Source organism: Nanorana parkeri, unplaced genomic scaffold (assembly GCF_000935625.1).
Source record: "Nanorana parkeri isolate BGI_ZX_2015 unplaced genomic scaffold, ASM93562v1 scaffold101, whole genome shotgun sequence".
Taxonomy (NCBI): Eukaryota; Metazoa; Chordata; class Amphibia; order Anura; family Dicroglossidae; genus Nanorana; species Nanorana parkeri.
In genome coordinates, this window is record NW_017306369.1 from 239,807 (window position 1) to 252,442 (window position 12,636).

General features: G+C 36.2%; 1 protein-coding gene across 2 annotated transcripts in view; it reads right to left on the minus strand.

Moving 5' to 3' along the window:
- TMTC2 (transmembrane and tetratricopeptide repeat containing 2) overlaps positions 1-12,636 on the minus strand; it is a 257,764-nt gene that overhangs the window by 40,716 nt on the left and 204,412 nt on the right. For both annotated transcript variants that reach the window (XM_018552935.1, XM_018552936.1), the window contains one exon: positions 12,412-12,490. In XM_018552935.1, the coding sequence (XP_018408437.1) occupies positions 12,412-12,490 (79 nt within the window). The remainder of the gene's footprint in view (positions 1-12,411; positions 12,491-12,636) is intronic.

The following is a 12,636-nucleotide window of genomic DNA, read 5'->3' on the forward strand; positions in this document are numbered from 1 at the left end:
ATATATATATATATATATTACTATGTGCCCAGCTGGACCAATGTACATATATATCAATATTTTTAAAGCCAGGGTTCTACTTTAATCCCTTTAAAGTTCCTTTAGAGTACTACTTTAAAAATGTAATTTAATTCTTCCGATGGGGACTCCCTGACTACCCAAGCTCTTCAGCCTTATGTCATCTGTTCTGGTAAAAATCAAGCTAAATTAGACTAGAACATTAAAATACATTAATGTTTAGATTTAAAATGCATAGAATATACTTCAGAAAATAGAGCATTGCCTGTACAGCTGGATTCTCAGGGTCACTTGTGATAAAACCAAACTCCAGGGAAAAAAATGATAATTCACATGCCACACTAAGATTTTTGTACTTTGCAGCAGCCCTCAACACAAAACATAAAACGTTTTAATTATAATTTACACACTCAGTGTGGTGTGTAAATAACAATTTCTTTTCCTGGAGTATGGCTTTAAGCATCAGAAACAAATCACTCTGTTTTTCATGTTTATAGGAAAGAGAAAGCTAGACATTCTTTCATATCATAATGGAGCATTCTGGCTTTACAATCAATTATTTGATTCCCTCTGAGTATAAAAAGTATAAAAAATAGCATGAAATAATTTATGGTGCTTCCAGGTCACTTTCTCTGGAGAATGTTTTATTAGTAAAAACATTTTGCTCATTTACAATGATTAATGAAAGAGGAATATTTGTCCACTGGATTATGAACAAGCACAGGAGATCAGAGCTAGATTTACCGAGGGTAAGTTTGGCTTGCATTTGAAAATCCTAAATATTTAATTGTAAAATAATACATGATTTTGCTGGAAGAGACCCAGAATGAAAAAGTAAATCTCAGGCACAGATGTAAAACATTATGTATTATTTATTTTATTTGCATTTCCTATTTCTTTTCAAAATCTAATGGTCACATGGACTGGTATACAAAATAGTAAAATTCTCCATTTTCTGCAGACAAGCCTATAAAGTAGTCCAGTGGCAAGTGCAGGTGGGATGTTACTGTGCAACAATGAAGGCATAGTAATTATGTATCACCTGCTGTTCTTAAAATTGAATTGGAAAATTAATGAGTTATATATTTATGTCTACCAAACTCTTGCCACAGAAAGTTTTAAACTTTACCAAAACTAATAAAAGACAAAATACCACTTTTTGTAGGTATACAAAGTCATCAAAACACAAACCTGTCACTAGTACATGTAATCAGCATATACATTACTGTATACAGGTATATATTTTAATAAATAAATATGGTTTAATTTTGAGAACATATATTACCAGAAGATGCTTGTAATATCGACAACATTAGGCATTAAATGTCCTCATTTGTAAACAAAAGTGTCATTATTATGAGCATTTTTATGTTAAAAAAAAGGAAAAATAAACTATATTTTGACTAAGGGTGGTGGAACACAAATTGTTTTTTCATGCAGTATGTTTGCTGCTCAGGATCATTTGCCCACTTGTCTATCTGCTTTGATGGCAAAACTCCAGTGTGGGGAAGCTTTAATATAAGATGCCATTCCCAGATCCACAGCTTGCACACAAGTTCCAGAGCAGTGAGTAAATAAAGTCAGTTTCACAGCATCAATAATTTTATGTGGCACACATACAGCTCACAGGTTTCCAAAGGAGCCTTTTCAGGTCAGAGTAATGAGCACCAGATATAATTTACTTAATCAGGATGGCAGGTATACATTATATTGTATACAATAGCTAGGTACTTGATCCTTACTTTTTTTGTTGAAAACATCCATGCAAAGTTTCCTGGCTGAACAGTTGCAGGTTGAGAGACACAGAGAGATGAAAAAACGCAGAAAAGCTAAAATTCAGTCAATATATGCTGCTTACTATTTTGAAAAGTGTTTGTCTAGTGTAATGTTTGTGATTATGCTGTAAATAAAGAATAAAGAGCAGAAATGCCCTGCTTTTCAGCTCGTGCTACTTAAGCAAATATATGTCCTCTATTATATGTGTTGGGGAAATGCATAGCCTCACTACAACTTCAAACTATGTTCTACTGATCAAAATAGATGCCCACTGAGCTAACTGCGCTAGAACGCACTGTAATTGGTGTGAACAAGCCCTAAATGAATCTCTTGGCCTAGAAGCATCTTAAAATGTCCTCAAGCTCAAGGCCAAATAGATGAAGTGGGGGTTGGCCAGTTTTGCTGAATGTCCCTACATCCCTAGGAGGCCACCTGTTGAGCCATACAGGTCTCTAAACACTGCAGTGAAATCCAGGTAGATCTTTAAAATAAGAAAAGCTTAGAGCAAATTAGTTAGTAAATAATATGGTGGTACATAATTAGTCACGGTGGTAGATATAAGGTAGATCTTTAAAATAAGAAAAGCTTAGAGCAAATTAGTTAGTAAATAATATGGTGCCTGTGATATGCATTACTCATTAACTCTTAAATACATTTCTGAAACCCTATTAAACAAACCCGAGAACAGTTACTCAGCTGATTCTTTTGGATGCCACAAGTTTCATTCTTATAAGAGCATGTATTAAGAGGAAAAAAGTTTGAAGTAACAATGTGCAATGATTGGCTTTGATTTCTGTAATAAATCACAATGTGGGTGTGGGTTATAAGATGTTCAAAATCTCTTAAGCATTTTACTGATGAGCCCGGAAGCTTCTAGTCATAACACAAGTTGGACAACAATTATTTGAGGTCCTTTAATAGCCTTCAACGCACATAGCAGGGAAAATTTGTGGAAACAGTTGAGAAAACATGGTTCTACCATATGTCAGGAAATGAAACAATTCCTTTCTTGGGGTTCAAATGCATTGTTCTAGATAAGCACATTGTAAATCACATTGCTATCATGGTGCTGAGGAAGTGAATACTATTTAGAAAAAGCCAACAATGACAGCAAATGTAATTAGCAAGGACTTTCAACATTTATCAGCATTCAACAAAAGGCAAGCAAAGAAAAAAAAAGACAGTGGAACATTTCAAATAATTTAAAGAACGAATATTTTCCAAACCCATCTTTCTTTCACAAGGTTCTCACAAAAGAAAAAAGTGAACATATTTGCTGCTTCAGATATATAAAACATACATTAAAATATTCTGAAAAATATCCATGCTCACTGTCATTTAGACTGCAACCAGGCTGCAGTCTTTGTGGTCAGGAAAACAAGATGTTTTTCTTACTGTAAAATCCATTTCTTGGAGTTCATTAGGGGAAGAGATAAGTATTAGCTAAGTATAACCACTCAATGCCATCATGCTCCAGTTTTATAGAGAAGCAACAGTAGGAATGAATTTGAAGACTGAGGGGTGGAACCTGTGTTCCATAATGGACTCCAAGAAATGTTTTTTTTTCAGTGTCAAAAATCCTGTTTTCTTAATTGTTTATTAAGGGACACAAGACAGATGAACTTTAAAAAATGGGACATCCAAAAGTAGTTAAACTGACAAGTGGGCAGCAAAGCAAACAAAATGCCAATAGGCCATCAAACAGCAACAGGTCAACCATTGGGCTAGGTAACGTCACAGAACCACCTAACCTTACGTCCAAAGCTGACATCAAAGCTGACATCAAATGAGGTTTGAGCATTGACCCGGTAGACCCTGACAAATGTGTTAACAGAGGACCAAAGTGGCAGCCAATCTGAGAAACAGATGTCTGATGCTGAAAAGCCAATAAAGCACTGACTGATCCTAAACCCATAGGATTGGGTAATGAGCTGTCCATCCACCTAGAGAGTTTGAAACAAGAAGCAGATCGCATCTTACAGAGACCCTCAGGCATGACAAAACAAGAATCAGTTAATCAATTAAGCCATTGCCAAGAGGTTAACCCGTACAGCACGTACCACATCCAGACAATGGAGTGACATTTTCCTGGGATGAGTAGGAGCAGGACAAAGAGATGTCCTTGTCAGGAGAAAGGAAGTAAACAATTTGAGAAAAGAGGCCCTGGGCCTCAAGACAACCTTGTGTTGCACCAGAAAGGGTGCAAGACAAGGCCGCCAACTCAGAATCACACGTCGCAGAGGTGAAAGTAATGAGAAAGGCTACCTTGTCAGGATGGGAGGGACTGATGGGGATGTACAGTATGTAAAGTGCTGTGTAAATTGTCAGGGCTACGTAAATACTTAATAATAATAGATATTTTTACAACATGTCTGAAAGGACTTTTCAAGATTGCTTCAGTTAGAGGTGAAAGTTACGTTAAAAACAAATTTATTTATCAGACTAAAATTATTATACCATCTAAATATATACAAATATGTCTTAAATGAATCTCTCATTGAACATACTGTGACACATTTGTTTATACGAAACACAAGTGGTTCTATGAATTCATCAGTGCCAAAGGTGAACCTGATCAAATGCAAACAACAAAAAGCACAGAAAAGAAAAATCAGATAAGAAAGCAATATAATGCAATTTCAGTTTTGGTTGGTTGGAAGATTCCCCTGATCCTCAGTATCACAAGCAGGTGAACAGATACAAGGCTAAAACCACTTATATCCTATTCCTTATGTACCTGAATCCCTTTATTTAAAGGCTTCCAAGTTTTAGTGGTTTTAGCTACTTTTGAGTGTCTTCTACACCAATTGTAGTGTAGTGCAATGCAAACCTGAAGTGGTTCTACAACTGCTAAATGGCTGGAGGTATGTAATAGCAGGCACCTCTAGATGACTGAACAAAAGCCAAGATTTCCAGGGAAATCTGGAAACCATTACCACCAGCTTTCCTAATTAAGCCAGTCTCTCCCTCACCTGCATCACTATATTGTCCAGTGAGGAACTACAGTGGTGGGCCAATAGTGAGGCTAATAAGAGGAAAGCAGGCTCACACCAGATAGCTGGTTGAAATATACCTACTAAGGCAAGCACCAATATTTGGTGGCCCCAAGGCACTCAGTAGGAAGGGAGATTTGACTCAGCTTTAACAGCACTAACACCAAAACAGGAAGTGAAACACCAGGTCACCAGAAAAATGCTGTAATCAACATTAACTCTTGCTAATAGTTGCTTAGTATCACCTTTATAATTAAATTATTACTAGCAATAATCAGATCAGTCACACCACTAGTGAAAATTAGAATGTGCATGGTTAGTATAAAGCTATTATGAACACTAGAAAGTTCTGCTGAATTTAATTCAGTTTGGAATTTATGACTGAACTGTTTCTACTCTGGCGAGGCTACACACATCATTGCTATATAATTATTGTCCCTGTCTTTCTGAGTTTGTTTAATCTTTTAACTGCCCGCTTATAACTGATTTATTGCAAACTGCTATTAAGGTTTACTGTGTGGAAAACGAAGGGTAGAAAGCCAAAAGGCTTGGAAGGAACTTTCCTTTTCAACTGTTTTGCAGCCCCAACTACTTTGGCTGTTCACAGCAGTGCACTAAGCTAAAATAATTAAAATTCCAAAATAGAATTCCCACCAGGTACTGCAACAAGCCAAAAAAGTATTGGCTTTGCTGTACACAAGGGACAGACATTAGCTGTACAGAAACCAGTTTAACCTTTGAGGTACAGTCAAACCGGACTATCTCTAATTATTTTTATGCTACATGTGGCCATTCACTAGACAAGTTAATTAGGGATTGACAGGGAGATATGTTTATTTATACAGTGGTGGCTGTTGAACAGAAACATGAAACTCCTATCAGTGCTGTGATTTTCAGGAATCAGTAATTGCAATACATCCTGCCATGGAATGTTCTTATTTAATCTCTTGTCAGGATGCACACACCATACATTTTCTGATTCTCCAATAACTAAATACATGCTAAACTCAGGAGTTAAAATTCACAGCATACCCAACTATTTGTACTTTGTTTTTCTAGGCTGCATATCATCTGCAAGATTGTCAACAATACATATATAAACAAAAGATTTATTACAAGAAAACTATTCCAGTTATTGCTGTGCATGAAAATGAGAAATCCAATTTTGCTATTTTATGGCTATTCTCCTTAAAGATGTCTATGTTTTATGAATTTGTCACACCAGTTAAGGCTGGACGTAAATCACCCCATTTGTACGAATGATACTTTCGAATTTAGCTTGTAATGATTAGTCCAGGGAAGGCTTTTCTATGGAGAGATAATAAGCTCTGGCTATCATGCAGATGTTTTCCAATCTGTAAAACCATGTACAGCAGCAACGGCAGCTGGGCTGAAGATAGAACGATTTTCTCAAAATCTGTTCTTAGAGAAAAGTCCACCCATTCACATACTAGCCCTGGGAAGATCTTTCTTCTCAGCACTACCAACAGTCAATCTGTCTGATTATCATGGGCTTAGAACATAGTCATAAGTCTATGGTCAGTCTGCTACATCCATAAAAACAACCTCTGATTGACTGATTTCACCGAAAAATTATCTTGGATGGACCTTCATAGCTGATCACTATTGTTCATCCGAGGTTAAAGTCGGCACCAGGATCTCTGCAGAGTGCATTAACATATACCCTCAGGCAACACAAGCGTGAAAGATCTATAGCAGAAAGATACTCAGACTGCCAACTTGTTGATTAGCTGCTAAAGTTCACTAGGAGAACAGTGGAAGTCATGCTGTATCTGTGCCAATCTCCACCACTTACAGCTATAAATGAGTGGCTACATGCAGGAACAATTTTTTCTCTCTAATTTCTCATGAAGTACCTGGCTGTTAGAGGAAACTGGACCCTGTAAAAAGGTAATGCTGCATAAAAGGTATTTCTGCATAAAGTTTTTTTTTTTCTTTTTAATGTGTTTGACATTTTGTTATGTGATCAGTTCAGATAACAAATAACATTTAATTATTGTTGAAATTTTCTAGTGAAAGCACAATAATATAGCTCAGAGTGAACTTGTTATGAATACATCTATCATGCAGCCATCCTTGAAAAAATGAAAATGTTATGATTTTAAACTGGATTACAGACCCGAGCAAAATCTCATCAGCCAATTGTGGAAAACAGAATTGAGTTGTGCCCTACGTTCAACTTGTAAAATAACAGCATTACCCTGGAAGGCTTACATTTTCGCACCACTAAACTCATAGACGCACAAATTACTGTAACAGGTGGACCCATGTGGTTTTAAATGCAATGTAATACAATAAACTGTACAGTATCACATTTCCAGGAAAGGAAAAGACATCTAAACCTGAACCTGATCCTTAAGCAATCTTTAATTTTGGCATGAAAGTGTACAAACTCCCAAATGGATCATTATATCTTTTGACCTAAAGTTTTAATTGAAACATTAAACAAAATATATTTCTTTCCTAATACAACTGACCTTTATAGTACATTTAAAGCTGGACAAATTCATCCATGTAGCTTCAGTGTGCAGAGTGTTTGATTCATACTTAAAAGATTAAATTGACAAAAAGAAGAGGAATAGGGCATTCTAAGAAATAACGTGATGGCTTTGTACAGGAAAAAAAACCACATAAATAACAGATCCATCTGGGTAATTGTTTTCCTGCCACAATTCACAAGCATTGCACATACATACATGATTAGACTGGGAAAACAGAACTGCGTTCCTGAAGCTGACATAATTTAGTTTACAAGTGTTTTGGACTCCTTCAGTCCAAGGTTTGTGGACTTTATTTCAGGCCACAGGTATGAGATAACTTTTCAGCCATATCCACAGTTAATTTTTTTGGGAGGTGATTAGTATATAAATATGCTACCTCATAGTACCAAGGGGTAAAATGTCCAGTAATCCCAGCATCAGCCTTCTCTATTTCTCAGCTGGTGCCCAGTGCTGTAACAGTGTATGTTAATGAAACCTTAAAGAGATCATTTTCATTACAAAATATGTTTTTTAAAAAGCATTCAAATTATATGTGTAATAAAAACTCCCACATCAGGCGGGAACAGATATCTACTAACTTTCATTGATGATTATTCCAGGTACACAACAGTTTATCTGATAAAGCACATGAATGAAACATCAGAAACACTTCAAGAGTTTGTAGCCATGTCCAGCAACAAATTACAATGGAAACCAGGAATTATACGCACCAACAATGGAGGGGAATACATCAGTAAGGAAGTAGAATCCTACCTGAAGAAACAAGGTATAGTACACCAGACTACCACACCATACACCCCTGAACAAAATGGTGTAGCAGAACGGAAAAATTGCACTCTTATAGAAATGGTCAGATGCATGCTGTCAGACTCCAACCTACCTAAGAAGTATTGGGGAGGAGCAGTCATGACTGCAACATACCTACAGAAGAGACTACCATCAAAAGCTGTTGAAAGCACTAGATTTAAAATGTGGCATGGATCGAAGCCTAGCCTAAGTCACATTAGAGTGTTTGGATGTAAAACTATATATTCCAAATGTGAAGCAATCCAAATTGTAAATCACAGTCATTGAAGGTATTTTGATTGGCTATAGTGAACAAAGTAAGGGATATAGAATACTCCACCCAAAGACTGAAAAAGTGACAAATAGTTGCAGCGTTTACTTTGATCCCAGGAAGTTGTGAAGTGAATTTCCCCAACCTTTTTTTGGGGGGGGGAAGTGCGTCTTATGGAGTGAAAAATACGGTATATTAGGTAGTAAAATTGAACCAACAACCAACCTGCTCCCACTATGGCAACTACTTTTACTTAAAATATGTTGGAAAGTTGTTTGTATATGGTTATGGGTCTGATATATTGAGTCAAACTTAGTGTGGACTATGAACTAAACAAAACTTATGTTTAGAAACTATATTCATATGCAGGAGTTGAGCATGTTTTTTTGTGGGATCCCTGTAGTTGCCACAGTGGGAACAGATTGTTGGTTCAGTTTTGCTTCAAGCAACACTAGGGGTCAACTGAGAAACTGTTTTGAATGTATTGATATTTAATCAATTTGTACTATAATATACCAATCAATCAATTCTGTCCATAAGTTCCCAGTTTTCTTTTTATCTTAGGTAGTAATAGATGCAAAAAAAATTTAAATAAAATATTAAAACTCTTTAAATTCTGTTACTGTGTTGAGATCTGCGGAGAAAAAAAGGGATCTATCTACACAGACTGAAGACTGTTAAAGTGGATCTTTGCCCCATTTGGCTAAAAATCACATCAGCATGCAACTTTTCATGCTAATATGAAATCATCTTACATTAATTAGTTAAAAATATTTTTGTTTTACTTACAATGTCTTGTTTTCTACTTCCTGGTTCTCTTTGGCAAAAGTGGTGTAAGTGTTGCATCCTGGCAAAATAAAAATCAGCAGAGCATTGCTAGGAAATCTCATCTGTAATCTCACAAGATCTCAGGGAAAGGCATTTTCCTTTCCTGAAATGATGTGCATGATTACATGTCCTAGTCACATGTGCCAGAGTTCCAGGAAGTAAAGAGAGATGGATTTCATCTGCTCTTAGTAAAAATGGCCACTGTGAGAAGAATGGAGAGGAAAAGAAAAGTAAGGTATGCAAAGAATAGAAATCCGGCAATTATCTATCATTATTTGTTTGTAGATTGCCATTACTAAACATTTCTAAAGGTGCCTTTGTTGTCATTTTGAAGATAAGGGTAAAGTGGCAACTACCTAGAGTAGTTTTATACTTATGTATTGAAATATTTTGTGCTTTTCTATTGTAATTTATTTAAATCACATTGTAGAGAATTGTATTTACTTCGACATTAGAGCAAAATGTAATGCCCCCCCTCCCCATTTCACTTAAATTGCTATACTTGCCTAGCTCTCGATCTGCGGTCCGCATTTCTTTTCCAGGTCTTGATCCAACTACAACGCCTGCGCATTTCAGCCCCATAGGCTTCTATGAGACTAGTAGACGGACAGGAGCCAATCGGTCTACCAGCCCCACAGAAGCTTATGGGGCCGAACTGTGTAGGTGCAGATGCCCAATCAAGAGCCTGGCAGAAGAATGTAAACAATGCTATAACCTAAGAAAGGATAGAGGTTGGGAGGGGATTGTGGATTAGACTTAGGGGGTTGGGAGCAAAATGATGTTGATCAGTGTAGATAACAAAGCAATACAACTACCAAGGCGGTTAATACTTTTTGTAACCTTTCAAATTAGGCACAAAAGTGAAAAGATTTAAAGATTAATAACAGTAATTAATGGTTGTTCATTGTAGGATATAATAACACAAAAGTACCTAAATGTGGTGATCCTCTTCTTGCTTACTGACATCAAGCACACAGCACAATGTCATTAACACATTGTGTAGCAGCTCGGCATCTATACCAGCTGTGAGGCCCAGGGACCACAAAATTATCTGCGCTTCTAGTAGTTACACCATTGGAAGGTTTTTAAAAACTGAATCAACAATCAAACATATCTTTATGCTGGCCATTATCTATTTCACTGGGGTTTAGAAAAAAACATATATAAGTGGCATGTTCTGTTATTTGGGATGAGAAGGGGATGTACGTCATTCCCATGCTACTTCTCTTGCGTCTTGTATTCAACATCAGGTGTTGTAGATCAAGGAGGGTGAAATTCGATTTATGTCAATCAGAATAAATGTCAAGATGGGAAAGGAAAATAGATGCAGATGGAAACTGATGACTAAACAATGACGGTGACTACCTTTTAAAAACAGAATTGTTTTCTCATTGTTTTCTACTCTAGTTTAAACTTTCCATATGAACGACATGTGTGTTGGCATTTCACTCCTCTTACCCTTACTACCCTTTCGGTTCCTGTTTCTGTTTTTTCACTTTCTGTTAAAATGTTCGCAGAGTGGAACATGCCCTTGTTTTTGATGTATACCATTCCTCTCCAGTATTAGGTTATGGGGGCTACCTGTGTGTACCCTTTGGAGAAGTCTGTACTTGCCCTCTTATCTGTACTGATTCCTGGGCAGTTTGTTTCCAAGTTGAATTGCATAATGTATGCCCTAACTCTGTGTTGTTTATAAATAATCATAAAAAAAACAAAAAACAGAACTGTAAGTGCTGCTAAGCTCTTAAAGTAAACCTGTCCTGAGAGACATGTAGGCACTGCCTTCACCAATCCCCTTCTGAAGGTCTTAGTTGCCTGCCTAATACACTGGCAAACTAGGTTCAGTAAGTTTTTTTTTTAAATATTAAACAACTAAATATAAAACAAACTAGCATTTGCAAAATGAGAAGTAAAAATTGCAGCCTTCATGTCTCTCTTATGAAAGGTTTCCTTGAAGCATAATATTAAAGACCTGCACGATCTGCTAGGAAAATTCAACTTTTTCTTGTGTGGGCCTAAACTGGAGTTATAATTCTACCATACTTCTGCTCCTACCAATAAGGTAAACAGGAGAAATGCTATCCCACAAGAAAGACTTCCATCACCACTAACCTGCTCCAAGGACAGGAATCTTACCTAGTGTATGGAAAGATGACTGTGATAAAGGGCATATCAAAGTAATGTTTCATTTAAAAGAACTAATACTAGTGTTTTTCCTCCATTAACTGGCGATAAAAATCTGCCTTCCGTGTAAGTTCTTCCACTACAATGGCTACATGGGAGGCAGATCATGTAGAAGACTGTTTAACTTGTAAAATACATAAAATAGTATCATTAAAAGTGCATTAGTCACTGTGGTTTGATCTTTAAATGGTAACAAAAACCCTACAAACAATAAAAAGTTCTTGAGCAGCATGACACAGGTGAAAAAACGTGCTTGCAATAAAATCATAACATTTAGAAACTCTAAAGAAAAATGCAGTTTGTAGAAAAAAAATGGATGTGATGGATTAACATTTTCAGAGTGCAAAACGTTCATGACACAGAAAGCAAACATCTTAATAAATGATGCACTATAATCGTAAAAGTAAATTTTCAGGGCAAATGCATTATAAAATATACTTTAAAAAAAAGTTTACTAACTTACTGTTTTCAGGATCAAGTGTCTGAAACCAAATGATTTAAAGGAGGTTTCAAGTAACATGTAAAATTTAGTAATTAATGTGCCATAAGAATAACTGATCCCTTTTTGTCTGCTTTATGATTTTGGATGCACTGCTTGGCAGGAAAGCTAATCATATTTCAACCTAATATGACCCTACAGTCCTGCATGGCATATGAGGGTTTCTGCATAGGACCATATTAGCCATTGCAGACTGAGTAACCCAAACTACAGAAGCTGAACAATGAACAAACTGGAGATTTAATCCTCAATTCAGGGAATTCAGCAGTTTTTATTAAATCAAAGAAACAACAAAAGGACATAATCTGACATCCTGTAAGTTATATATAGACTGATTTTCTTCTTAAATTTGCTCTTAAATCTTCTTAAATTTCACACTGTGGGTGGGGCTGGCTTGAGAAGAAAGTGCTAATGCAGTGCAGGGCCCCTTCAGATTCTGCAATCTGCATATTATTTATACTCCAGTAAATTTGTAAATTAAGTAATATTTGTTATTTTGAACAGAAAACAATTTGGTTATAGTACTGTTCTTACCCATCATGTTATACAAGCTCTGTGGTGCAAACTGCCTTGGCATTTTCTGTATTGCTTCTTGATAGACTAAGAGGGCATCCTAGAAAAAAATAAAAATAAAATGTTGCAGTAAAAAGACATACCAGCAGAAAGTAATAAATAATCTAGACAATTTAAACATATTGAATTCAAATTTACTTTTAACAATTCACATTCTAAACCACAGCCTGTGTCTTTAGGACACTA